Source organism: Scyliorhinus torazame, chromosome 14 (genome assembly GCF_047496885.1).
Source record: "Scyliorhinus torazame isolate Kashiwa2021f chromosome 14, sScyTor2.1, whole genome shotgun sequence".
Lineage (NCBI taxonomy): Eukaryota > Metazoa > Chordata > Chondrichthyes > Carcharhiniformes > Scyliorhinidae > Scyliorhinus > Scyliorhinus torazame.
The window spans coordinates 204015868-204042618 of NC_092720.1; the positions used below are offsets into that span (position 1 = coordinate 204015868).

General features: G+C 45.2%; 1 protein-coding gene across 4 annotated transcripts in view; it reads right to left on the bottom strand.

The window, feature by feature from the left end:
• Positions 1 to 838: 838 nt before the first annotated feature.
• Positions 839 to 26751, bottom strand: part of LOC140390358 (zinc finger and BTB domain-containing protein 22-like) — a 31227-nt gene continuing 5314 nt past the window's right edge. The window contains exons 2-3 of one of the 4 annotated variants that reach the window (XM_072475445.1): positions 17745 to 17977; positions 839 to 15200 (exon numbers count right to left, since the gene is read on the bottom strand). In XM_072475445.1, the coding sequence (XP_072331546.1) occupies positions 13814 to 15200; positions 17745 to 17746 (1389 nt within the window). In that variant the 5' untranslated portion in view covers positions 17747 to 17977 and the 3' untranslated portion in view covers positions 839 to 13813. The remainder of the gene's footprint in view (positions 15201 to 17744; positions 17978 to 26751) is intronic. The other 3 variants (XM_072475446.1, XM_072475447.1, XM_072475448.1) reach the window with 3 other exon arrangements.

The window sequence follows — 26751 nt, forward strand, 5'->3', positions numbered from 1 at the left end:
TAAGCCTACTTGCGACAATAAAGATTATTATTAACTCCCTCAATTTTCCGTTATGGAACTGGACTGCTCGCTCACTACTCGCCAGCACACCAGTCTTCACCTAAAACCAGGAATGGAGGATATGTGACTTTGGGCGTCAGGACCACTCTACTCCATCGCACTCCGTGACCTGATCAGCTTAATTTGAACCTGACTCACGAGTAGGAAGCCGATGGGATCATGTGGGAATCCCAATCTGATCGGGCGGGATGGTGCTATTGACTGAAATGGAGAGTAAAACCAGGCAGGGGTGTAAAATTGGGTGGCGGAAGGTCAAAAGAGTGCTGTCATTTTCTCATGAGGGGGTTAGGTTGCAATTGCCCCCCAAATGTCTCTCCCCAAGTACCTTTTCAGTAGGGATTACAGAATTGTGACCAGGAGTGGAAACCTCAGCTGCCTGGCTGTTTGCTTCAGGCCAGGGCAACTGGTGTTAGAAATCAGGGGTTAGAAATAAGTGGTTGTCCATTCAAGACGAGGTGAGGACGACTTTTTGTGTCTCAAGAGGGCCATTGATCTGTAGAATTATTTTCACCAGGGAGCAAGTGGAGGCAGTGATTCCGGAGGCTGAATTAGGTAGATTACTGATGGACAAGGGAGTCAAAGGGTATAATACAGTAGACAAGCAAGTGGAGTTGAGGCCACACTCAGGTCAGTTATGGTCTTATCAAATTGCAGAACAAGCTCAATAGAGCAGGAGCTGAATGGCCCTACGCTTGTTCCTAGTTTGTATGTATGGTGGCTTCTTATGCCCCCCCCCACCCCCCCACCCCCCCTCCCCCCACCCCCCCCCCTCCCCCCCTCCCACACTGCTCTAGCACTGAGCCAGGTCGGATCTGGTCTATATCGTTCCTGTGCCTATTGATGGAGCTAGAATAGTTCAAATAATTTGTCTGATACAATTGCTTAAGGGTCTTTCAGTGTGCGACGTAATAAATATATTGCTTAAAGTTATGATTTAAACTAGCTTATGCATTATACATATATCTATATATGATAAACATGTACACATGTAGAAAACTTGCAGACTGAGCAGTTAAGTAGCAAATGAAGTTTAACTCAAATAAATGTGAGGGGGAGATGTACTTTGGGAAGAAAATATAAAAATCACCGACCGTTCAGAAAATAAGAAAGTGAATGGGTGTGAGGAGCAAAGGGATCTGGGGATATAGGTGGACAAATCATTAAAGCAGATTTGCAGGTCTGCTGTGTTATCAAAGCACTAAGATTTATTTCCAGAAATATAGAATTCAAAAGTAATAAATTTGTACTACCATAAGGGATAGGAGTGGGCCAGATGGTCTCTGGAGCCTGTTCCCCATTTAGTAAGCTCATGGCTGATCTTTGACCACAGCTCCACTGCTGTGTTTTCCCAGCACTTACTCGCCTTCCAATTTGCTCCAGCCTGTTAACTTTCTGTGCTTCTCGCACAAGGGCACCCAAATCCTTAACACCAACATTTAATAGTTTCTCGCTGTTTAAAAATATTGTTTTTCTATTCTTACTGACAGAGAATGACTTCACATGGACCCACTTTATATTCCCATCTGCCACTCGATTGCCTACTCAGTATCATTTTTTAAATTAAATTTACAGTACCCAATTCATTTTTTCCAATTAAGGGGCAATTTAGCATAGCCAATCCACCTAGCCGGCACATCTTTTGGGTTGTCAAACACGGGGAGAATGTGCAAATTCCACACAGACAGTGACCCAGAGCCAGGATCGAACCTGGGACCTCGGCGCCATGAGGCAGCAGTTCCAACCCCCCCCCCCTCCCCCCCCCAACCCCCACTCAGTATCATTCACACCTACAAGCGCCAACAGACAAGAATCGGACCACCGTCCCTTGACAACCAACAGTTTCCATCACCAAATTCCTCAACACCCTGTGAAGGGGGGTTCACTACTGATCAGAAACTTAGCTTGGCCAGCCATTTGAAGACTTTGGCTACAAGAACAGGTCAGAAACTGTCACTTCCTGACTCCCCACTTGCCTGTAAGCGCAGCTTCAACAATGACTCACAAAGCTCACTGCCACCTAGAACAAAGCAGTCTGCTTTGATCAGCATCTCAGCCGCCAGTTTAAACATTCACTCTCCCCACCACTTCCGCAGTGTGTGCCATCTACAGGATGTACAGCGGCAACTCGCCAAACGTCCTTGGGCAGCACCTTCCAAACCCGCAACCTCTACCACCTAGATGGGCAAGGGCAGCAGACACATGGGAACACCACCACCACCTGCAAGTGCTCCTCCAAGTTACACACCATTCTGCCTTTAGTCATTGCCGAATCGTCACTCACGATCAGTCTTGTGGGTGCACATGCACCACGCTGGCAGCAGCAATTCAAGGTGGTGGTGAAGGGCAATTAGGGATGAGCAATAAACGCTGGAAATGTCGGCGATTCGCACATCCCATGAAATAAACTTGTATGGGGCCCTAGTCAGACTGTACATAAGACGATCAATTCCACTCTCCCAGCTATAAAAATAACATGGGGGGGGGGGGGGGGGTGGTGGATGTGACCTGTGACCACAACCAAGATTGCATCTCTCGGGGAAGTTTGAGCTTTTTTCTTCAGAAGATAAAATTCAGGGTGAACTGATCTTTAAAGTTCTGAACATGGAGAGGTGTAGAATTCAAATCTTGGGCCCATGAATACAGGATTAATACTAATTTACTGATAAATCCAGCAGAGAAGTGGAAAATGCCTTTCGTCAAGAAGTGGTTAGAATGTAGAACTCAATACCACATGGATTGAGGCAAATAGTTTATTTGCATTTAAAAGGAAAGATAGATGAGTACATGAGAGAAAATGGACTAGAAAGATATGCTGAGAGGCTGAGATGAGATAGACAGAAGGCGAGGGGAGCACACAATTATCCTATAATATACACTACAATGTAACCATCACCCCAATCGGAATTGGAAATGTCTAGCCTTGGCCCTCCCTAACAAATGTATGTGATAATTTCAGGAATTGTCACCTCCCAAGCACTGGACTGTCAACACAGGCTGAGCGGTCGGAGTCGAAGTAGTTCGGGGCATCACCCAAATTCTGAGCTATCTTTGCTGCCTTTGTGAAGCAAACAAAACCCACCCTCTGCTCGATCCATTCCCCATGCGCACAGCTTCCACGTGTGGGTATCCGAGCATGGAAAGGGTTAGGTTTGAGGACTGCTGACTGCCTGGGATTTCTCTGGAGTTTCCCGGAATTAAAGTCTCATCGCTGGGAAGACAATTTATTGGGGCTTTGAAAAAAAAATGACGTTTGTAAAAAAAAAAAAAAGTTTTAATGGTACTGGTTACAAAAATAAATCTGAGGTGTTGGGTTGGGAGAGTGGTGGTAAAAATGTTTGTTTGACTGACAATCAACAAAATCGTCCAATCGGGTAAGGAAGAATCCATTCGCATTCCAATTGGCCATCACTAGGCAGCGCACAAGTAGGGAGAGCCTGTCAAACCACTGGCAGCCGGAGATTGTGTGATGACATCTTCAATGGGTGGCATCCCTAGTGTTGTGTTGGTGCTCCATGACATTCATTAATATCGCAGTCTTTAAGTAAAATCCTGTAAAACGTGATACTCATGTATCCCTGCTCAGTGTGTCATAAATGACCTCTCAAGTCCTGCCGCAAAGGGCAGGGGCTGGCCATCAGTCTTTTAGCATCTCCCACAGGATAGGTAGGTCAGCAGAGCTGAGAAGGGTTGATGTATTTTTCCATGGGTTGTGGAGGACTTGCCAAGTCAGAAGGCACAGCTAGATTTCATCTCAAATGAGAATAACACAAGCTAATAGTTGTGCACTTTCACCCAGGAGATACCAGGTTCGAAACCCGCTCACTGCCCCCATAGCTCAAAAAGGGAGTGTATTTCCGGCCAATGAATGACCAGCTTTGCTCAGTGGTCCAGTGCAACTAACGGCCACTTATCCACAGGGCTTTTGCACAACTAGCTCCAGCCAATGGGCAGTGCATACAATGATACAGTGCCAAAAGAAACCATCTAACCCATCCTGCTGATTCCGGCCATTAGAAAGAGGCACCTAATTAGTCCCACTGTCCATAGCCAGGCAAATTTGCCTTTGAAAGTGTATATCTAGATTCCTTTTCAAAGATTAATATCAAATCTTGCGTATCAAGGACAGATTATGGGCATCTTAGACTTCAACAACTTCTATAGTACATATGCTACATTTTAAACAGGGAAATAATCCCGTAGATTCCATAATATTTCAGTCTTAGGCATAGCACGTGCTTCCTGTTACTTGTCATGCTTACTTCCTGACCACTTGCTTTGTCACGCGATGCTGATGATATACCCAGTGTTAGAAAATTGTCAATTATATGGCTAACTAACCATGAGGGGTGGCATGGGAGGTCTGCTAGCCCTTGTGTGTAAAACAGAATCACAGACTTTCAATCATCTGACTTTCTGGAAGCACGTCGAGAGGTACACTGTGTAACACACACACCGGGCTGCAAATGGACATGGTGGGTGGGGAGGCACAAAATAGGCCAAATTACTTTTCCCATATGTTATATCATACACCCATTTTTTAGCTCAATGCAGTCAACAGAGGTGAATGATGGGTGTGCGAGGCGCAACTGATGCAAGTGCACCTCTGGTCATATCCAATTATAATCCCTACAATGTATTACACTGGGAATACATTCCCACATATTTCATTGTGGTATAATGCTCATGCACATGTTGTATAGAACACTACAGATATCATAGGCATTACACTCCCAGATATTTCTTGCGATGAAACACAGACGGACTCTGTACCTGCACACTGCACTGTCACTAAACCTTATCCTCAAACATTCTGCTGCGAAGAAGTCTACTGGGCTCTCTGCTGGTTACTTGGGAGGGTATCGGCAGCAACAGCCCTCTGGCTCGGTCCACCGGATTAGCCACCAAGCAGAGGTTGGAGATTGGGGAAGAATCCACAGGAAGGGAAACGGGGCGGGAACTTTTCAAAGCCTCCGTTATGACGTTTGGACCGAAAGGTTATTAGCCCTCGACTAAACCACAAAATAACGATAGGCCTGGTCGCAGATCCAGAAGCATCGGAGCAACAGGCAGGCTGATGTTTAACGTTAGGCTGGATGAGGATGGGGGAGGAACTGCTGCCTGGGAATTCTCACAAAGGGTGAGCCGCTGTTTCCTCGATTAGCACATGGGTGCCGGGCACAGAAGGCAACCGGGAGACATTGTGTGCTCTTCAATCCAATAATTTGAGTGCCGCTGTATCAAAGTGCCCAAGAAGCTGAATCATGAAAATCAGCCCCTCAGGTTTCCATCCTCCATCACCCCCCTGCCCCAAAAAAACATGAATCCATCTTCAGGAGAACTATCTTTATCAGAGAGTGGGTGAAATATGAACCTCATTACCACAAGAAGTTGTGGCTGATAGCATAGGGGCATTTAAAAGGAAGATAAATAACCACATGAGGGAGAAAGGATTAAAAGGATATGCAAATAGGATGAGATGAAGCAGAGTAGGAGTGGACTCATATGGGTCATTAACACTGGCACAGACAAGTTGGGACAGATGGCTTGTTTCTATAGTGTGTGTTAAAAGTAAACACAGGAGGTGGGCATTATAAAAATGTCTTGCCCTCATACAGTATACTTCCCTTGGATAATTGAACCCGGTGGGCAAAGGAAATTACCTCTAATTTGGTCTTCAAGTAATAATTAGAGCCCAGGAATTAAAAGCGTCCTGGCTAATGCTGGAATTAAGGGAGATTCCCTTGGCATACTGCATCGATTGGCCTCAGCAAATAGCGGGCTGGGAAGATGGGGTGGGGAAGAGTACATACCTTCAACAGACCTGCCTGTCAGCCCTTCCCTTCACCAACTGTACTCCTCTTCTTCACCCTCCCTGTACCTCAGGCACCTGGGTGAATGGGTCCAGTATGTACAGGTGAAGTCCCGTGCCTAATCTTTTGTTGCGGAGAACAGGTGGGGGCAGTGGCCGGGGTTGGAGATAGTAGGACAGCTGTGAAATTGACCGATGTGAAAGAGGAAATTGGGACTTGGGACACTGACCACGTCAACACCACACTTCACGAAGACCGTACCAAATTAGATAAAATCGGAGGTTTAGGATCAGTGGAAATGGAGGAGATTCACGAGTTTATGACCTTCAGATCGGTCGTTTCAGAACAATTTCCGACCTACAAATTCAGAACCATGAAACTGGAAAAAAAACTTGGAATGCCGAAACCGAAATGTTTTACAGACGCTCAGATACGTTCCAAGTGTAGTCACTGTTGTAATGTAGGAAACTTCGAGCCACTAATTTGCAAGCTCCCAGGACCAGAAATTTGACCAGGTTATGTGTTTTTGGTGATTTTGCTTGGGGAATAACTCTTGGCTGTAGGGTACCAGGGAGAACATTCCTTCTCTTTGTTGAAATGGTGCCGTTGGGAACTTTAACATCCACCTGAGAGGGTAGGCCGGGCTTTGAATTAACATCCCATCCGCAGCAACATTATTATCTTTAACATGAGACAGGAGCAGCTGTAACAATATGGGTCCATTGTATCATAGCTGATCTTGGGCTTCAATACCACTTTATTGCCTGCTGCCCATGTCCCTTCGTCCCCCAAGACATCCAACATCTGTCAATCCCAGCCTTAAATGTATTCCACGATGGAGGATCCACAGCCCTCTGGGGTACAGAATTTCAAACAGTGCCGACCCTTTTGCGTGACGTAATTTTTCCTCATCTCGATCCTAAATGATTGGCCGTTTATTATCCTCAGACTGGGCCCGTGTTTTAGATTCCCCGACCAGCGCGAAAAAAACTCTCAGGGTCCACCCTATCAAGCCCCTTCAGAATATTGTTCGGATTCAATGAGAACACTCTTCCAAACTTCGGAGAATATAGGCCCAATTTATACAGCCTCTCATTATAAGACAACGCCCTCATCCCAGGGACCAATTTGATGAGCATTCACTTTACTCTTTCGAATACGAGCATATCCATTCTAAAAGGTGGAGACCAAAACTGCTCACAGTACTCCAGATGTGGTCTCACTTAAACCCTGTACACCTTTAGCAAGGTTGGTTTACTCCTGTACTCCAATCCCCCTACTAACATGCAATCTGTGTTCCCAATAGTTTGCTGCACCCGCATGCTAACTTTCTGCATTCTTTAATGAGCATGGCCAAATCTCTCTGAAATCAACATTCACAAGTTCCATGCCTTGTTTAAAATATTCTAAACTTCTATTCTTATGAGTAAAGTGCAGAACTTCACACTTTTCCTCCATTATATTGCATCGGCCATCATGCTGCCCATTTCTTTAACCTGTCTCTTTGTAGCTTTTCTCTGTACTCCCCACGCCTTACCTTTCCACCTAGCTTGGTATCACCAGCAAACGTAGATACATTACTCTCTGACACTTCATCTAAGTCATTAATACAGCTGGAAGATGGGGCCCCCCAACCATGCAGCACTCCCTCATTACTGCACTGGAGCATCAGGCCAGATTAGGTGTTCTAGTCCCAAGTGGGCAGCACGGTAGCATTGTGGATAGCACAATTGCGTCACAGCCTCCAGGGTCCCAGGTTCAATTCCGGCTTGGGTCGCTGTCTGTGCGGAGTCTGCACATCCTCCCCGTGTGTGCGCGGGTTTCCTCTGGGTGCTCCGGTTTCCTCCCACAGTCCAAAGATGTGCAGGTTAGGTGGATTGGCCATGATAAATTGCCCTTAGTGTCCAAAATTGCCCTTAGTGTTGGGTGGGGTTACTGGGTTATGGGGATAGGGTGGAGGTGTTGACCTTGGGTGGGGTGCTCTTTCCAAGAGCCGGTGCAGACTCGATGGGCCGAATGGCCTCCTTCTGCACTGTAAATCTATAATTCTATGATAAAGTGTGGACTTGTACCCATGACCTTCTGACCCCCAATATGAGAGCACTGGGTAGAACCTAAAACGAAGACTGAATTTCTCAACAGGTTCCAGTTATTCCTTACATGCATTCGCCGCAGATTGGTAACTGGCAAACAATTGTACTTGCATATCGTTTTAACAAATGCGCCTGAGGATATTAAAAAACCCAGAAAAGTCACAGACAGCAAATAACCTCAATTGTTCGAGTTTGTTGGCCACAAAATTAACTTCAGGACAAGATGATATTCCGCAGAAAAAGCACCAAAACAAGAAGAGTGAAGGAGTGGGGAGAGGTGTTGGAAACATGACAGAATACTCGGTGTCCCAACAACACTGCCCTGAGGGTTGGCATTTTCAACCCACCTCCCTCTCATATTCTGGTAAACTACCCTAGAGGTCTCCCACTGGTCAGAGTTTCTCCACCCCTGAAAGATTGGTGGGGGAAGGGGGTGCGGCGAGGGAAAGCTGCAAGGGTTATCAATAGTTTCCCTCTGGGACAAGTGAAAAGAATCCCCTCCTTCAATAAGACAGAGCTGGCGGATCTAATGTTTTATTTTATTTTCCCCTTTCTGGGGAAGTGCCATCGTGGCATGACTGAAATCAGGAGCTCATTCGTAGGATCTCACTGCGCACTGTGCAGAAGGAAGGCCATTCGGTCCTTCATGCCTGTGCTGGCTCTTTGAAAAGCTATTAGTTCCAATGGATCTTTCCATTTTTAGTGGTGTAGGTTCCACCCGTCCCATCAACCACGTTAAAACCTTGTGGAAATTTGCGGCAGCCGCAGCTGAGTTGTCAGCACACTTGCCTCTGAATCGCAAGGTTTCAGGTTCAAGTCCCACTCTAAGACCTTGGGCACAAAAATATCTAGTCTAACACTCCAGTCCGGTACCGAGGGGATGCTGCACTGTCAGAAATGCCGTCTTGTGGATGAGGCATGAAAGCAAGGCTCCATCTGCCTGCTTCAGTGGATGTAAAAGATGCAATGGCGCTACTATGAAGAGCACGGGGAGTTCTTCCTGACATCTTGGTCACGACTGATCCCTCAACCAAAATCACAAGAACAGATTGATCTGGCTATTATCACATTAGGGTTGGTGGGGGGTTTGCTGGGAACACGTTGGCTGCCATATTTCCTCCATTGCAACAGTGACCACACCTCAAAAAATACCTCACCGGCTGTGAAACCCTGTTGGTCATGTAAAACACTCGTCTTTTTTTCTTTTACCGTTACCAAACCTACTAAACCATGGTACGTTTTACAATGTGAATTCCAGAACAGCATTCTTCCCAAATAATTAAATATTTGCACCACAGTGCAGCCACAGATACATTAGTCAGCGAGGGATGTCAAGAGTAAACTAACCAAGAGGGATCAGCAAAGTTATTTTCACTTCCAAAAGTGGTCTGCAGGGAGACACCCTGGTACAATTTTAATATAACCCTAAATTGGAGCGAGTTGCAATACTAACGTTCTACCCCATCCTGTAGATTTCCCTGAACACCCCGTCCTCCCCCCTGACGATTATCTCTTCAGGGATGACCTCAAGGCATCCCAGAATAGATTAATTATCCCTGCCGACTCAATAGAGTCCTGGCTTGCGGCCAATCAAAAATGTAGGTTCATTCAGGAAGGTGTTGAGTGCATCGCAGACTTCATCAGGAGCGGGCATCGGAGAAAGCTCACCAACCTCCCAATCAACCTCATCCACCTGACCCTCCAAGCTTCACACGCCCACACACCTGGCTGAGTCTGCCGATCACACATCCCGCTCGTCAGTTGTCTCAGAATCCACTGAACTGGAGTGGAAGCTAGTCACCCTCGATCCTAAGAATCCCTCCCATAGAATCGCACAGAACAGGAGGAGGCAGTCCATTCTGTCCTGTCTGTGCCCTGACCCCGTGGCCCTGACACAGCCCTGTTAACAGCGTCGATGAGGGGAAATTTAAAAAGAAGTTACTTATTGTGGTTTAGGAGCACTGACAAGAGGAACCATGTATAATATTTACAACCCTGGAGCAAAGTGAGATTAGAGAATCTGGCTTCACTCCACAGCCTCAGGATGCTTGACATGGTGACCAAAATTCCTCTAGAAATATCTTGATTTGGGGTCATTTAGTAATTTAGGGAGGAGCTGGATTGATAATTTTTGAAGGGGGAAAACGGTTATAGAGGCACTTAACAAGACTGAATTCTTCATCCATGTCATTGCTGCCTCTAGACACTATTCCAATGTAGCTGGTCTACCCTGTCAACTTGGGGCTCATCGCAAGTTCTGCTGCCCCTAACTTTAAACCCATCAACCTGTGTTCGCTGACTTGCAACAGCTCCCAGTCTAGAAAAGCGGCCCTCTTTAAAATTCTCACCCTTATTTGTAAATCCCTTCATGGCCTCACACTCTTCTCGGTGTTTGTCATCTCCTCCAGCCCCACAAGCCTTTCAGATCACTGAGCTCCTCCAATTCTAGCCTCCTGGTATTATGGAGGACAAACATCCCAGAAACAGGCCATCCATCCCAGTCAGGCCATGCAGCGTTTACGCTCCACTTGAGCCATCTCAGGCCTTCCCTTATCCAACGCCATCATAAGCCTTTGTTCTCTTCTCTCTTATTTGCTTATCCAGCCTCCTCTGTGCATCCCCAGATTTTACTTGCTCCACCATTGGCGGCCGTGCCTTAAGCTGCCGGGGTCCGAAGCTCTCAGTGTCATCGCTGAATCTCTCTTCCTAAGTCAATCCTTAAAACCTACCGCTTTTGACAAGCTTCTGGTCAGCTGTGCCAACAATTCCTGATGTGGCTCGGTGTCGCGTTTTGTTTGATTAACTCCCTTGTGAAGCAGCCCATGGCATTTCAGTAGCTCAAAGGCGATATATAAATGCAAGCTGTTGTTGAGGTTCAAGTGTAAAAGTGATTCTGGACTCTGTGGTGGTGGGATTTGCTGAGGGGTGGGTTCAGGGCCCACAAATAAACTAGGCACGTGGTACAAGTGTCGGATTGAATGGACCCACCCCACACTGCATTCCAGTGTCGGTGCTCACAGTGAGAGGCTCTGTCTATCAAGACAGAAAGCTGCACGGACTGTCAAATGCTTGGAGAAAGTCAGTGTTTGCAGGGCATCCTGACACAGGTGGTGAATGCCCCTCACTGCTTGAAGCCATGCCAGCGTATATATAGTGGGCACCCACGTAACAACCCCATTTACCAGAGAGAGAGAGAGAGAGACCCCCTCGAGAAGTTGTTAAGGGTGCGAGCAACTGGCCAAAGCGCCACCTTGGCTTGGAAATTAACCTGGCTTTAAGACAGGGGGTGCTGAACATCACAAAATAATCTGCACACTTAATATGTTTAAATTGGCATCTGTGGTGATGGGAAATAATTGGTGCTATTGGAGCGATTTAGGTGACTGTGAATAAGTGCGGACCGTATGGTGGGGTGAAGGAAACGTTACCTGGATTTCACACTCTTGAATAGATGCTCAAGGCCCATTTAAGTGGTACTGCTGGGTTGAGCCAACTGCTCGGAAAGGCTGTGAGGGCAGCCTTGTGGCTATTAATGGTAGCAGACGTTGGCTGTGTAGCGGGGAGACACAGAGATGACGCATCGACCTCCGCTCTGTGCATAGACCAGCAACTGTTCATATCCGTTTCAGGAGACAGATTAATTTTTAGGAAGGAGAAAAGACCACCGCGCCCAAACAACTCCCAGCCACTTCCAAGAGAAACCCTGTCCGGCGAATCATTCCTAAGCTGCAGTTACCTCAACAGCCCATTGTGTTCCCGGTCTCAGAAACCTCTCTCTCTTTTTACCTCAGCAAGCTGCCAATTGTGTTCCCCGCCCACATTTTGTTTTTCCCTTTCCGCTCTTCCCACATCCGTCATAATTTCCTCGGTCTTCCGACCTCGAACTTCCACAGCAACTTTGGTAGGAACCCCTCCCAGGAAAATGGAGGTCATGCCGTCCACATTCTTCAGTCAAGGTGACTCGAAAGCCACCAGGAGGGAGGAACATCTCAGATTTGCTCCTTCCCTAGCCACACTGTCACTGGAGATCAGGTCGAGGGCCATCCTGGATGGTACAGATCAGTTATAGGCTGATCAACAGTGAGGGGCGGCATTGAACTGCACGGGGAGGAAATTTGTTGTTAGAACTGGGGGGGGGGGGGTAAAAATCCTTCCCGCATTTTAACACTGGAGCTAGTCATTATTTACTGACTGAGCCAGATACAATAGGGCCGATGGGCACTTTGGCGTGACGGGAAACCAGCAGTGTGCTCGCTGCAATTTCCCAGCAAGCGCAGTTGGCCATTAACACTGCCTGCTGATGAGACAACCTACAAAGACTTTTCCACCCAACTTGTCTGTTTGTTGCCAGAAAGAGTCTATATGACTCTATTGCAGGGGCTGTTTAGCACAGGGCTAAATCGCTGGCTTTGAAAGCAGACCCAGGCAGGCCAGCAGCATGGTTCAATTCCCGTAACAGCCTCCCCGAACAGGCGCCGGAATGTGGCGACTGGGGCTTTTCACAGTAACTTCATTGAAGCCTACTTGTGACAATAAGCGATTTTCATTTCATATGAAATATTCTGTTGAGAAAGAGCGAGAGAGATCAGGGTAGCAGCTATTTGGCTTCCTTCTACTTCATCCATCCAGTAAAGCCTACAAGGACCTCCATCATTGCAGCATCCAACTATGTAGCTCTCAGTTAATACTATGGCTGTATTTTTGCATCTGCTGTCTTATCAGTAATGTAATTTGAAAAGGCGATCACTTTGCGAACTTCCAGGAGCGGCTCCCTAAATTTGGCTGAAGCCACAGCCGCCAATGGTTGAGCAACGTGAAACATTGCACTTGACTGACTGACCTAGCTCTGAAGGTGGGTGGCATCTCAAAAACGCAGACAGTCAGAATGTGTCCTACCTTTCCACATAACAATTGGCCTCCTTGACATTAGCTGGTCAAACAGCCCTGTCTGCTCGTCTCTGCCCTGGCTCCAAGGCTTCAGTACCGCCCTCATGGCTCCCCGGCAAAGCCCAACTCAGCACTCGACGTATAATCAGGCCAGAGTATTGGACACCTTCCTTCCCTGACGTACCAACGGTTATCTCGTCGGACCCGTCCGACACCGGCCATCACCCACACCCCACCGCTTGCCCCCAGCCCCCCCTGCAATTCCCGAACAAATAACCTGCACTCAGTTTCCAACAATTAGGCAGAGTTGGGGGGGGGGGGTCACCACTGAGCTCTAGCCAACAATTCTACAAAACGTGCTCATTGGGCCCATAGCAGGAAGTGGGCGCGTGGTATGCCAACCAAGAGTCGGCACAGGAATTCAAGGGAAAGGTTCCATGGATTGGTGCAAGCAGAAAGGGATCGAGGGGGAGCAGTGTAGAGGGAGTTGTAAGCTACATCCAAGTGCTGTAGCTGACTTGGAGACTTGCTTGTTGGTTATAAGTGGGATGGGTAGGTGATGGTGGGGAGCAGGCGTCAATGAAAAACCCATTCTGTTCTGCAGTGTTGGAATCCCTCACTTTGAATATAAAAGGGGTACATCAGCTGTCGCAGGTTGTGACGGTGACTGGACCCAATGAAATGGGGGTTCAGATGCCCAGCCCCAGTCATCGGTGCCGGTATTGGTTGGAGCGACACACAGAACAAACAACCCGCCTGCCGATCGATCCCATGGCATTGAATCAACCAACCCCAACTCTCTTACTCTCTCGACACACGACAGACAAATACGTACATGAGGTTAGCTTGTACAGGATAATGTACAGGAGCACCCATACGGAAGAAGAAAAAGATGGCTACAGCGAAGGGACTGTTAGGCCAGTCTGTCTCCCCACCTCCCCATCGCCACCTCTCTCTCTCTCTTCAGTTGATGCAAGGGTTAGCGGTTGTCGCCCGCTGTAATTTTTCACATGCTGTCTTGTGCCGCAGGAAGCTGTCGCGCCACATGAACCTCTTGCTGCAGACATGGCACTCGAAGGGTTTATGGCCAGTGTGGATCTTCATGTGTTCCACCAGGTGGTGTTTCATCTTGAACTTCTTGTTACATATGGTGCAGCCAAAGGGCCGCAGGTTGAGGTGCATATTGATGTGCCTGTCCCGCTGGCTCTTGTGGGTGAAGCTCTTCCCGCAGTGGCAGGCGAACATCTTGGTGCCGGCGCCCGGGCTTCCCGTCGTGGCCTGCACCGCCCCATGGTGCGTGTCGCCCTGGGGCCGATAGAGTGCCAACTGGCTGCCCGGGGTCTGACACGGATAGCCGCGGATGCTCTCGTCCAAGGGCTCATAGGTGAAATCCTCGGAGGAGCCGCAGTAGTCAATCTGGTCTTCGAAGGCCTGCTCCTCGGGGCCCAGCATCTCCGGGCCAGCCAGAGTGCACACGTCGCTGATGCTGAGCGCCTGCGGCTCGCCACGTCGGCTGCCGACCGTCTTCACAAAGTGCTGCTCGTCTTCCTCGCACGTTAGCACCAGGTCCTCCTCTGGCTTCTCCTTTTTGACATACACCCAGCGTTTGTGTGGCAAGGTGCTGGGCTGGACATAGGCCGGCCGGTGGTACGGGCTGTCCAGGGGGCCCCCTTCGGCCATCTCCCCGCCGACTAGCTCCCCATGGTTGCTGGTGACCTTGTGCTCCACTTCCTTGTCTTTGCCCGCCGCTGCTGCCTCCTCCTCCTCTTCTTCCTCCTCCAGCTCCTCGTCGTCCTCCTCCTCCTCATGGGCATCAGTCTTCACTGGCACCGCTTCCTCACTCTCTGGCCTGGCCTCGCCCACCTCCCGGGGGCTGAAATAGTTGCTGCTGCTGGGCGACTGGTTGTCGGTGGTGCGGCAGGCCCTCTGGCCACTGGGGGCTGGAATGGGAGGCGACTGGTTTTCCCTCAGCAGCTCGGTGCACTTGTCCACCACATGCCACATCTGGAGGAAGCTGCCCACTGTCAGGTAGCTGACGATGTCCGCCTGCAACACGGCGAGCCGGCCAGCATAGCAGGAGGCCAGGATGCTCTCAAAAGCCCGGGAGTCCATCACACCCGGCAGCACCAGGCGACTGGTATTGCGGAAGAGCACCTGGTCGTGGAAGTAGGGCGAGGATGCTGCAAGAACAGCACGGTGGGCCTTGAACACTTTGCCCTGCACGTGGATGGAGATGTCGCAGAACTTGCCTTCCATTCGCTGCTGGTTCAGGCTCTCCAGGAGGCGGCTGCTGAAGTTGGGGAAATCCACATATAGCACGTTACTCCCTGTATCCATGGCGGCTTCACACCTGGTTGACAAAGGATGGGGAAGTGGGATAGGAAGAACACAGGAAAGAAAGATAATAAATGGCATCAGAACAAACATATGATTCAGGAGGGGGTGGGTCAAGTTTAACTCAGAGCATCAGTACTAACAGTAGAGGGGGTAATTGGACGGTGTAAAACCAGCATCCTCGCCTCATCCTGTCAGCTTGCCGGATCGGGATAAATTAACCCCCCCCTCCAAACCGCACTGCCTCATTGGGGGTCATTCCGCCCCTCAAGCCTGTCCCCCACTATTCTGTTAGGCCATGGCAGATCACTATCTCAACTCCATTTTCCCACATTTTCTCCACTACCCAACCTTGAAAGCTCTAACTGACACACCCATCTTTCCTCCCCCACTTCTTTCAGGAGAGTTTCCACCGCCCTTTATGCTTGGTAAAATCACTGTGGCGAGGCCTAGTTTCTGAATTTAAGGTGAATTCTCACTTTGTTCCGGACTCACCCTACCAGCTAGGTTCCCTCTTTCTTCCCTTTTCTGTGTGTGACCTGTTTGGTGCGCTCTGCGGTCCCTTTTAAGATTGTTGTGTGGCCATTCGTGTGTGTTGTTCCATGTCTAAGGACGGCAGTCTTCATCAGTGTTGTGCCTTGGCTTTATTGATCTGGTCTTAAGATGTTTGCCTCCAGAGGCATCCTCATTGCATAGTCACATGACTGTGTGAAGCTGGCTGTGCTTTTTTTTTTTAAATTTAGAGTACCCAATTATTTTTTTTCCAATTAAGGGTCAATTTAGCGTGGCCAATCCACCTAACCTTTGTTTGGGGGGGGGGGGGGGGGGGGGGGGGGGGGGGGGGACCCACGCAGACATGGGGAGAATGTGCAAACACCACACGGACAGTGACCTGGGGCTGGGATTGAACCCAGCTCCTCAGCGCCATCGGCAGCAGTGCTAACCACTGTTCCACCATGCCGCCCAACGCTAGCTGTGTTAGCCAGATTGGTTACATTTCAAAACCCAAATATCCCCCTTTTTCTACCAAACAAAGGACACAAGTGCATGCACAATCCTGCTGTGTCTGAGTTACCCAAATTACCCACTATACACCCACTGTTCTCATGCATTAGCAACTGTTTGTTCCACTGCTCTTGACATCATGCTTCATGTACAAGGACAGTAAAGCTTCATCAGTGTGCTGTCTCAGTGATAGTATTTACTGAACTGATCTTAAGATGTCGGCCTCCAGAGGCAGCCTCATGGCATAGTCACATGACTACAGAGAGCCGGATGTTTCAATCAGACTGGTTACATTTCAAAACCCAAATTCGCATATCTTAAAAGGGACAGCTGCTTATGTGTGACCCATTTGTTCCCTTCCTGCCCCAACCTCAATTGCTGCGCAACCACACCCACGGCGCAATTTGGAGGGATAGCTGCCACTGGAGCAAGTAGTTTCTCTTTATCTACCCAGTCAGATCCCTTTATCATTTTAAATATCTCCATTCGGTGTCTCTTCCATTCGCCAAACCCAAGGACCTACAAGCCTGTCCTCAAAAATCAACCTTTCAAGAAACTGGCATTGCATCATTCAAACAAACTGAGATTAGCAATGCCTGTAACAGCTTTGAACTCACTTCAGTGTTGTTAGGAGACTATTACTTAAGGTGCCTGTATAAAATTCCTGGCTGCCTTATAGCTTGCAGCATCCATCCATTTGAAATCAATGGACTGATGTCTCTGTTTAAATAGCAAAGAGCAACGCTTCACAAACACATTAAACATTCATCTGCTAGCATCGCCAATCAAGCCTTACCTACGGGCAGCTCAAAGCCAGTTATCACATCAAATGATAGATCAGTTTAGGGTACGGGGGTTCAATGGCCGAGTTATTATATAATATCAGGTTAGGCAGCAAGTGGCGCAGTGGTTAGCACTGCTGCCTTACAGCGCCGAGGACCCGTGTTTGATCCCGGCCCTGGGTCGCAGTCTGTGTAGAGTTTGCACATTCTTCCCATGTCTGCGTGGGTCTAACTCTCACAACCCAAAAAGATGTGCAGGGTAGGTGAATTGGCCACGCTAAATTGCCCCTTAATTGGAAAAAATAATTGGGTACTCTAATTTTTTTTTTTTTTTTTAAATATATATATATAATTTCAAGTTACATATGAGACTATCATTTCCACTCGAGACTATTTGAGTTTTGATGACAGTCATTAGCAACAGGAGCCCAGAATCATAGAATTTACAGTGCAGAAGGAGGCCATTCAGCCCATCAAGTCTGCACCAGCCCTTGGAACGAGCACCCTACCCAAGCCCACACCTCCACCCTCTCCCCACACTTCCACCCTGTCCCCGTAACTCCACCTAACCTTTTTTTTTGGACACGAAGGGCAACTTAGCCAATCCACCTAACCTGGACAGCTTTGGACTGTGGGAACACGAGGACTCGTTCAATTTGGTACAATTTTGAATCTTGGCTGGTCGAGAAAGGGCACTATTTAAGGAATTCTTCAAAATGGGATATAGCTTCAACCCGCTACGACAAACTCTAAAGAAGAATAAAAGAACTTGCATGTGCCTTTCGTGGCCTCAGGACATCCCAAAATACTTCACAGCCAATGAAGTGCTTTTTGAAGTGGAATCACTGTTGTAATGCAGAAGATGCAGTAGCCATTTTGTGCACAGCAAGTCTCTACGAAACAACAACGAGATAACGATCAGAACATCCACTCACAGCGATGTTGATTTGAGGGGTAAATATTGGCCAGGACAGCTTTGCTGCTGAGAAAGGCCAGTCACATCTTTCTGAAACAGTTAACAACAGGAAATCAGTCATCACCATCCAATTAGGCATGTACAGCATGTTCATCCACAGACAACAGGCTACCAGGATTCAAAAGAGGGGAACAGAGCTCATTAACCCGACAGCCTATACTCCCAGGTATCCATTATTCTATATAGAAACAATCTGAACCCCTCGATTAGATTCCAGTCTGTAACTCACTCCCAGGTATCCATTATTCTATATAGAAACAATCTGAACCCCTCGATTAGATTCCAGTCTGTGACTCACTCCCAGGTATCCATTATTCTATATATAAACCATCTGAAGCCTTTGATTAGATTCCAGTCTGTAACTCACTCCCGTACATCCATTATTCTATATATAAACCATCTGAACCCTCGATTAGATTCCAATCTATAACTCACTCCCAGGTATCCATTATTCTATATATAAACCATCTGAACCTCTCGATTAGATTCCAGTCTGTAACTCACTCCCAGGTATCCATTATTCTATATATAAACCATCTGATCCCTTTGATTAGATTCCAGTCTGTAACTCACTCCCGTGTATCCATTATTCTATATATAAACCATCTGAACCCTCGATTAGATTCCAATCTGTAACTCACTCCCAGGTATCCATTATTCTATATATAAACCATCTGAACCCCTCGATTAGATTCCAGTCTGTAACTCACTCCCAGGTATCCATTATTCTATATATAAACCATCTGAACCCTCGATTAGATTCCAGTCTGTAACTCACTCCCAGGTATCCATTATTCTTATATGAACCATCTGAACCCCTTGATTAGGTTCCAGTCTGTAACTCACTCCCAGGTATCTATTCTATATATAAACCATCTGAACCCCTCGATTAGATTCCAGTCTGTAACTCACCCCCAGGTATCCATTATTCTATATATAAACCATCTGAACCCCTCGATTAGATTCCAGTCTGCGACTCACTCCCAGGTATCCATTATTCTATATATAAACCATCTGAACCCCTTGATTAGATTCCAATCTGTAACTCACTCCCAGGTATCCATTATTCTATATATAAACCATCTGAACCCCTCGATTAGATTCCAGTCTGTGACTCACTCCCAGGTATCCATTATTCTATATATAAACCATCTGAACCCTTCGATTAGATTCCAGTCTGTAACTCACTCCCGTGTATCCATTATTCTATATATAAACCATCTGAACCCCTCGATTAGATTCCAGTCTGTGACTCACTCCCAGGTATCCATTATTCTATATATAAACCATCTGAAGCCTTTGATTAGATTCCAGTCTGTAACTCACTCCCGTACATCCATTATTCTATATATAAACCATCTGAACCCTCGATTAGATTCCAATCTATAACTCACTCCCAGGTATCCATTATTCTATATATAAACCATCTGAACCTCTCGATTAGATTCCAGTCTGTAACTCACTCCCAGGTATCCATTATTCTATATATAAACCATCTGATCCCTTTGATTAGATTCCAGTCTGTAACTCACTCCCGTGTATCCATTATTCTATATATAAACCATCTGAACCCTCGATTAGATTCCAATCTGTAACTCACTCCCAGGTATCCATTATTCTATATATAAACCATCTGAACCCCTCGATTAGATTCCAGTCTGTAACTCACTCCCAGGTATCCATTATTCTATATATAAACCATCTGAACCCTCGATTAGATTCCAGTCTGTAACTCACTCCCAGGTATCCATTATTCTATATATAAACCATCTGAACCCCTTGATTAGATTCCAATCTGTAACTCACTCCCAGGTATCCATTATTCTATATATAAACCATCTGAACCCCTCGATTAGATTCCAGTCTGTGACTCACTCCCAGGTATCCATTATTCTATATATAAACCATCTGAACCCTTCGATTAGATTCCAGTCTGTAACTCACTCCCGTGTATCCATTATTCTATATATAAACCATCTGAACCCCTCGATTAGATTCCAGTCTGTGACTCACTCCCAGGTATCCATTATTCTATATATAAACCATCTGAAGCCTTTGATTAGATTCCAGTCTGTAACTCACTCCCGTACATCCATTATTCTATATATAAACCATCTGAACCCTCGATTAGATTCCAATCTATAACTCACTCCCAGGTATCCATTATTCTATATATAAACCATCTGAACCTCTCGATTAGATTCCAGTCTGTAACTCACTCCCAGGTATCCATTATTCTATATATAAACCATCTGATCCCTTTGATTAGATTCCAGTCTGTAACTCACTCCCGTGTATCCATTATTCTATATATAAACCATCTGAACCCTCGATTAGATTCCAATCTGTAACTCACTCCCAGGTATCCATTATTCTATATATAAACCATCTGAACCCCTCGATTAGATTCCAGTCTGTAACTCACTCCCAGGTATCCATTATTCTATATATAAACCATCTGAACCCTCGATTAGATTCCAGTCTGTAACTCACTCCCAGGTATCCATTATTCTTATATGAACCATCTGAACCCCTTGATTAGGTTCCAGTCTGTAACTCACTCCCAGGTATCTATTCTATATATAAACCATCTGAACCCCTCGATTAGATTCCAGTCTGTAACTCACCCCCAGGTATCCATTATTCTATATATAAACCATCTGAACCCCTCGATTAGATTCCAGTCTGCGACTCACTCCCAGGTATCCATTATTCTATATATAAACCATCTGAACCCCTTGATTAGATTCCAATCTGTAACTCACTCCCAGGTATCCATTATTCTATATATAAACCATCTGAACCCCTCGATTAGATTCCAGTCTGTGACTCACTCCCAGGTATCCATTATTCTATATATAAACCATCTGAACCCTTCGATTAGATTCCAGTCTGTAACTCACTCCCGTGTATCCATTATTCTATATATAAACCATCTGAACCCTCGATTAGATTCCAGTCTGTGACTCACTCCCAGGTATCCATTATTCTATATATAAACCATCTGAACCCCTCGATTAGATTCCAATCTGTAACTCACTCCCAGGTATCCATTATTCTATATATAAACCATCTGAACCCTTCGATTAGATTCCAGTCTGTAACTCACTCCCGTGTATCCATTATTCTATATGTAAACCATCTGAACCCTCGATTAGATTCCAGAATGTGACTCACTCCCAGGTATCCATTATTCTATATATAAACCATCTGAACCCCTCGATTAGATTCCAATCTGTAACTCACTCCCAGGTATCCATTATTCTATATATAAACCATCTGAACCCTCGATTAGATTCCAATCTATAACTCACTCCCAGGTATCCATTATTCTATATATAAACCATCTGAACCTCGCGATTAGATTCCAGTCTGTAACTCACTCCCAGGTATCCATTATTCTATATATAAACCATCTGATCCCTTTGATTAGATTCCAGTCTGTAACTCACTCCCGTGTATCCATTATTCTATATATAAACCATCTGAACCCTCGATTAGATTCCAATCTGTAACTCACTCCCAGGTATCCATTATTCTATATATAAACCATCTGAACCCCTCGATTAGATTCCAGTCTGTAACTCACTCCCAGGTATCCATTATTCTATATATAAACCATCTGAACCCTCGATTAGATTCCAGTCTGTAACTCACTCCCAGGTATCCATTATTCTTATATGAACCATCTGAACCCCTTGATTAGGTTCCAGTCTGTAACTCACTCCCAGGTATCTATTCTATATATAAACCATCTGAACCCCTCGATTAGATTCCAGTCTGTAACTCACCCCCAGGTATCCATTATTCTATATATAAACCATCTGAACCCCTCGATTAGATTCCAGTCTGCGACTCACTCCCAGGTATCCATTATTCTATATATAAACCATCTGAACCCCTTGATTAGATTCCAATCTGTAACTCACTCCCAGGTATCCATTATTCTATATATAAACCATCTGAACCCCTCGATTAGATTCCAGTCTGTGACTCACTCCCAGGTATCCATTATTCTATATATAAACCATCTGAACCCTTCGATTAGATTCCAGTCTGTAACTCACTCCCGTGTATCCATTATTCTATATATAAACCATCTGAACCCTCGATTAGATTCCAGTCTGTGACTCACTCCCAGGTATCCATTATTCTATATATAAACCATCTGAACCCCTCGATTAGATTCCAATCTGTAACTCACTCCCAGGTATCCATTATTCTATATATAAACCATCTGAACCCTTCGATTAGATTCCAGTCTGTAACTCACTCCCGTGTATCCATTATTCTATATGTAAACCATCTGAACCCTCGATTAGATTCCAGTCTGTGACTCACTCCCAGGTATCCATTATTCTATATATAAACCATCTGAACCCCTCGATTAGATTCCAATCTGTAACTCACTCCCAGGTATCCATTATTCTATATATAAACCATCTGAAGTCCTCGATTAGATTCCAGTCTGTAACTCACTCCCAGGGATCCATTATATATACAAACTATCTGAACCGCTCGATCAGATTCCAGTCTGTAACTCACTTCCAGGGATCCATTATAAACCATCTGAACCCCTCGATTAGATTCCAGTCTGTAACTCACTCCCAGGTATTCATTATTCTATATATAAACCATCTGAACCCCTCGATTAGATTCCAGTCCGTAACTCACTCCCAGGTATCCATTATTCTATATATAAACCATCTGAACCCTTCGATTAGATTCCAGTCTGTAACCCACTCCCAGGTATCCATTATCCTATATATAAACCATCTGAACCCCTCGATTAGATTCCAGTCTGTAACACACTCCCAGGTATCCATTATTCTATATATAAACCATCTGAACCCTTCGATTAGATTCCAGTCTGTAACCCACTCCCAGGTATCAAGTATGAGTACACATATCTATCTATAGACACACATATATCAATCTATATATTATGTATGTGTGTGTTTCTGGATGGGCACACACATTTCCATTTTTTTTTAACATATGTATAGACACACAATTCTATCTATTATAACATATGTATAGACACACACATACCTATCTATGTATAGACACATATATCTACAATAGATAGTGAGATCGCGAGACAGACAGACAGCGAGACAGACAGACAGCGAGACAGACAGACAGCGAGACAGACAGACAGCGAGACAGACAGACAGCGAGACAGACAGACAGCGAGACAGACAGACAGCGAGACAGACAGACAGCGAGACAGACAGACTGACAGAGAGCCAGACAGAGAGACAGACAGAGAGAGACAGACAGACAGAGAGATACAGACAGACAGAGAGATACAGAGAGAGAGACAGAGGGAGAGAGTGTTATGGACGAGGCGTTTTCAGAACCCCAAAATGTATCATGGAGTTCAACCAACCTCTCCCTTTAATGGATTTGTTGCTTTTCCGAGCACGCAGCTTGTTCCCCAGGTGTGATATTACAATTATGGACACGTGGGTTTTTAAACACAAAAATAATGTTTATTCTATGAACTCAACTTAACCTTTTAAATAAACATTGGATCCCTTAACACCCCTTACTTCAAAGATAACCTTGAAAATATTACAACACTAAATAATCCTTCAGTTACCCCTTTAAACATCCATGAGACTTAAAACCTTCAAAACAGAAACACCCCAGGTCACAGTTAATATATATTCCCTGTTTTATGACAGAGATATATCAGCTTTGGTGACTTCAGCTCCAGCACCTTGCTTTCTTCCTGCAGCTCTCTGGAAATACACAGACACACCCAAGCTGCTTTTTCAAACTGGCTTTCTCCCTTCAAGCAACTCACAACAAACCAGAACTTCTCAAGCTGCTGTCTCAAACTTGCTATCTCCTTTTAAGCAGCTCACAGCAAAATAGCCAGGCACTTTTAAACTGCTCTCAGCAAAACCAGCCAGGCACTTTTCCAAACTGAAACTTCAAAATGGCTGAACTGAGCTGAGCTCCACCCACTCTCTGACATCACTGTTTTCTTAAAGGTACATTGCTTAAACATCCATGTCTTAAAGGTTCTCTCACATGGCACCTCCCCCCAAGAAAAAAAAATAAACCATCAACTTCAAGATGGTATCATTTTTCACTTTTGCACCATCCACTAAGAAATGTACACAGTAAATATACCTTTTCGTTTTTAAAGAAAACAACACACGCAAACAGGTATAATAATAGAGTCCATTTTTCTTCATTCTTCTTCTTCCAACCAAAAACCTTCTCGATTGACAGTCTCTTTGAACAAGAAAGTCTCTGCAAGATCCATCCATTCCTCTATGCCTCGGCATTTCTCTTTAGATTCAGATACTTTAGTTCAATCTGACCACAGAGTCCCTTGCAATTCTCCAATACAGGAGCATTGGTGATCACAGCTTTCAGGCAGTCAAATGCCTGTTGAAAGTCCGCTGTCCATTGACATTTTTGACGTTTCATTAGCAAGTCCATCAGTGGAGTAATCACGCCACAAAACCTTTGCACAAATGTTCGATCAAATTCATTCATGCTAAGAAATCGCATTATTTCCCTTCGTCTTGAGGGTATCGGAAACTCCGCAAGGAAACTGATTCGGGCTTCTCCAAATTCACTTTCGGCTAGGTTCATCACCAAACCAGCCACCTGAAGTCGATCGAAGAACTCCATACGATGTTTTAAATATTCTTTCCATGTCTGGAAGTTGGAAATAAAAGCAGATTGTCCCACTTTCTCCATGCAATTCTTCAAACGTGGGATAGGATAAGAGTCCATTCTTGTAACTGCATTCACCTTTCTATAGTCCACAAATAACCGTTGGGTACCATCTGGTCTAGGTACCATCACTATGGGTGAGCTCCATTGGCTGCAACCCACTTCAATTATGCCCTTTTTAAGCATACTCCCAATCTCTCTGTTAACCTGTGCCAATTTTAAAGGATTAAGTCTATATGGATGTTGTTAGATAGGAACAGCATTTCCCACATCTACATCATGTATAGCTATTTCAGTACTTCCCAATTTATCGCTACAAACTTGCCCATGTGATGTCAATAACTCTTTCAGGTCAGTTTGTTTTTCCTCTGGAAGGTAACTTAACAATTCATCCCAATTTTAAAGAACATCCTAATTTTCCAATTTAATTTGAGGAATGTCAAATTCACAGTCATCTGGATTTGGTTCTTCACTTTGAGTTAGAATCATTAAAACCTCCTTTTTCTCTCCTTCCCTTTCAAAGTACCTTTTAAGCATATTCACATGACACACTCAGTCAGTCTTTCTTCTATCTGGTGTTTTTAAACCACATAATTCACCTCACTTAATTTCCTTTCAATCTGATACGGTCCACAAAACCTAGCTTTTAAAGGCTCACCTACCACTGGTAACAACACTAAAACTTTATCCCCCACTGGCAAAACTACGAACTTTGGATTTCTTGTCCGCTACCCGGTTCATCACATTTGGTGCAACTTTCAAATGTTGTCTAGCCAATTCACCTGCTCTATTTAATCGTTCCCTAAAATTTGACACGTAATCCAATAGTGTAATTTCCGATGTTTCACCCACCAATTTTTCCTACATCAATTTAAGTGGTCCTCTTACCTCATGACCAAAAATTAGTTCAAAAGGACTAAATTTGGTTGACTCATTAGGTGCATCCTTAATTGCAAACAATACGAATGGGATTCCTTTATCCCAATCCTCTGAATAATCTTGACAATACGCTCTCAACATTGTCTTTAATGTCTGATGCCACGTTTCTAACGCTCCCTGCGATTCTGGATGGTACGCAGTTGATTTAAATTGTTTTATTCCTAAGCTATCCATAACTTCTTTGAATAACTTTGAGGTAAAATTTGATCCTTGATCTGATTGAATTTCTGTGGGTAGTCCATATCTAGTAAAGAAATTAAGTAACTCCTCCACAATCCTTTTAGCTGTAATATTACGTACTGGAATGGTCTCTGGAAACCTAGTAGACACATCATTGTAGTCAAAAGATATTGATTCCCACTTTTTGTTTTAGGAAGCGGTCCTACACAATCAATTAGGACCCTCGTAAAAGGTTCCTCAAATGCTGGAATGGGTATTAAGGGCGCTGGTTTTATCACTGCTTGAGGTTTCCCTATCACTTGACATGATTGACAAAATTTAACTACATCTTTATGTAGTCCAGGCCAATAAAAATGTTTCTGGATTTTAGCTTGAGTTTTCCTTATTCCCAAATGACCTCCCACTGGTACCTCATGTGCAACTAGCAACACCTCCTTTCTATACCCTACCGGCAATACTACTTGATGAACTTCTGCCCACTTTTCATCCGCCTGCATATGCACAGGTCTCCATTTTCCCATCAAGACATCATTTTTATGGTAATAACACTCTGGCATACTCTCAGATTCCTCTTCCGTATATTTCCAAAAATGCTTTCTGATATATCCGTTTTATATCTACATCTTTCTGTTGTAACACCGCCAATTTTCCTGAACTAAAAATATCCGCCTCATCCTCCACCATTCTTGTTCTTTTTCAATCACCTGATCAAAAATCGTTTCTAATAATTGCACTTCAACTTCACTCTTTGATTTCTCCTCTTGTCTTAACCTGTGACTTTGCGACCTTGTTACTACACAACCCGGAAAAATCCCAGGATATTCGTCCTTCAGTTGTCTGATTTTCCACTGGCTTATCAACCACAGTAGGCATCACTCCCACCTGCGATCCAGCTATATCATTACCCAAGATAAACTGTATTCCTGGACAAGATAGTTTATCTATTACTCCTACTACCACTTCACCACTCTTCACTGGACTTTCCA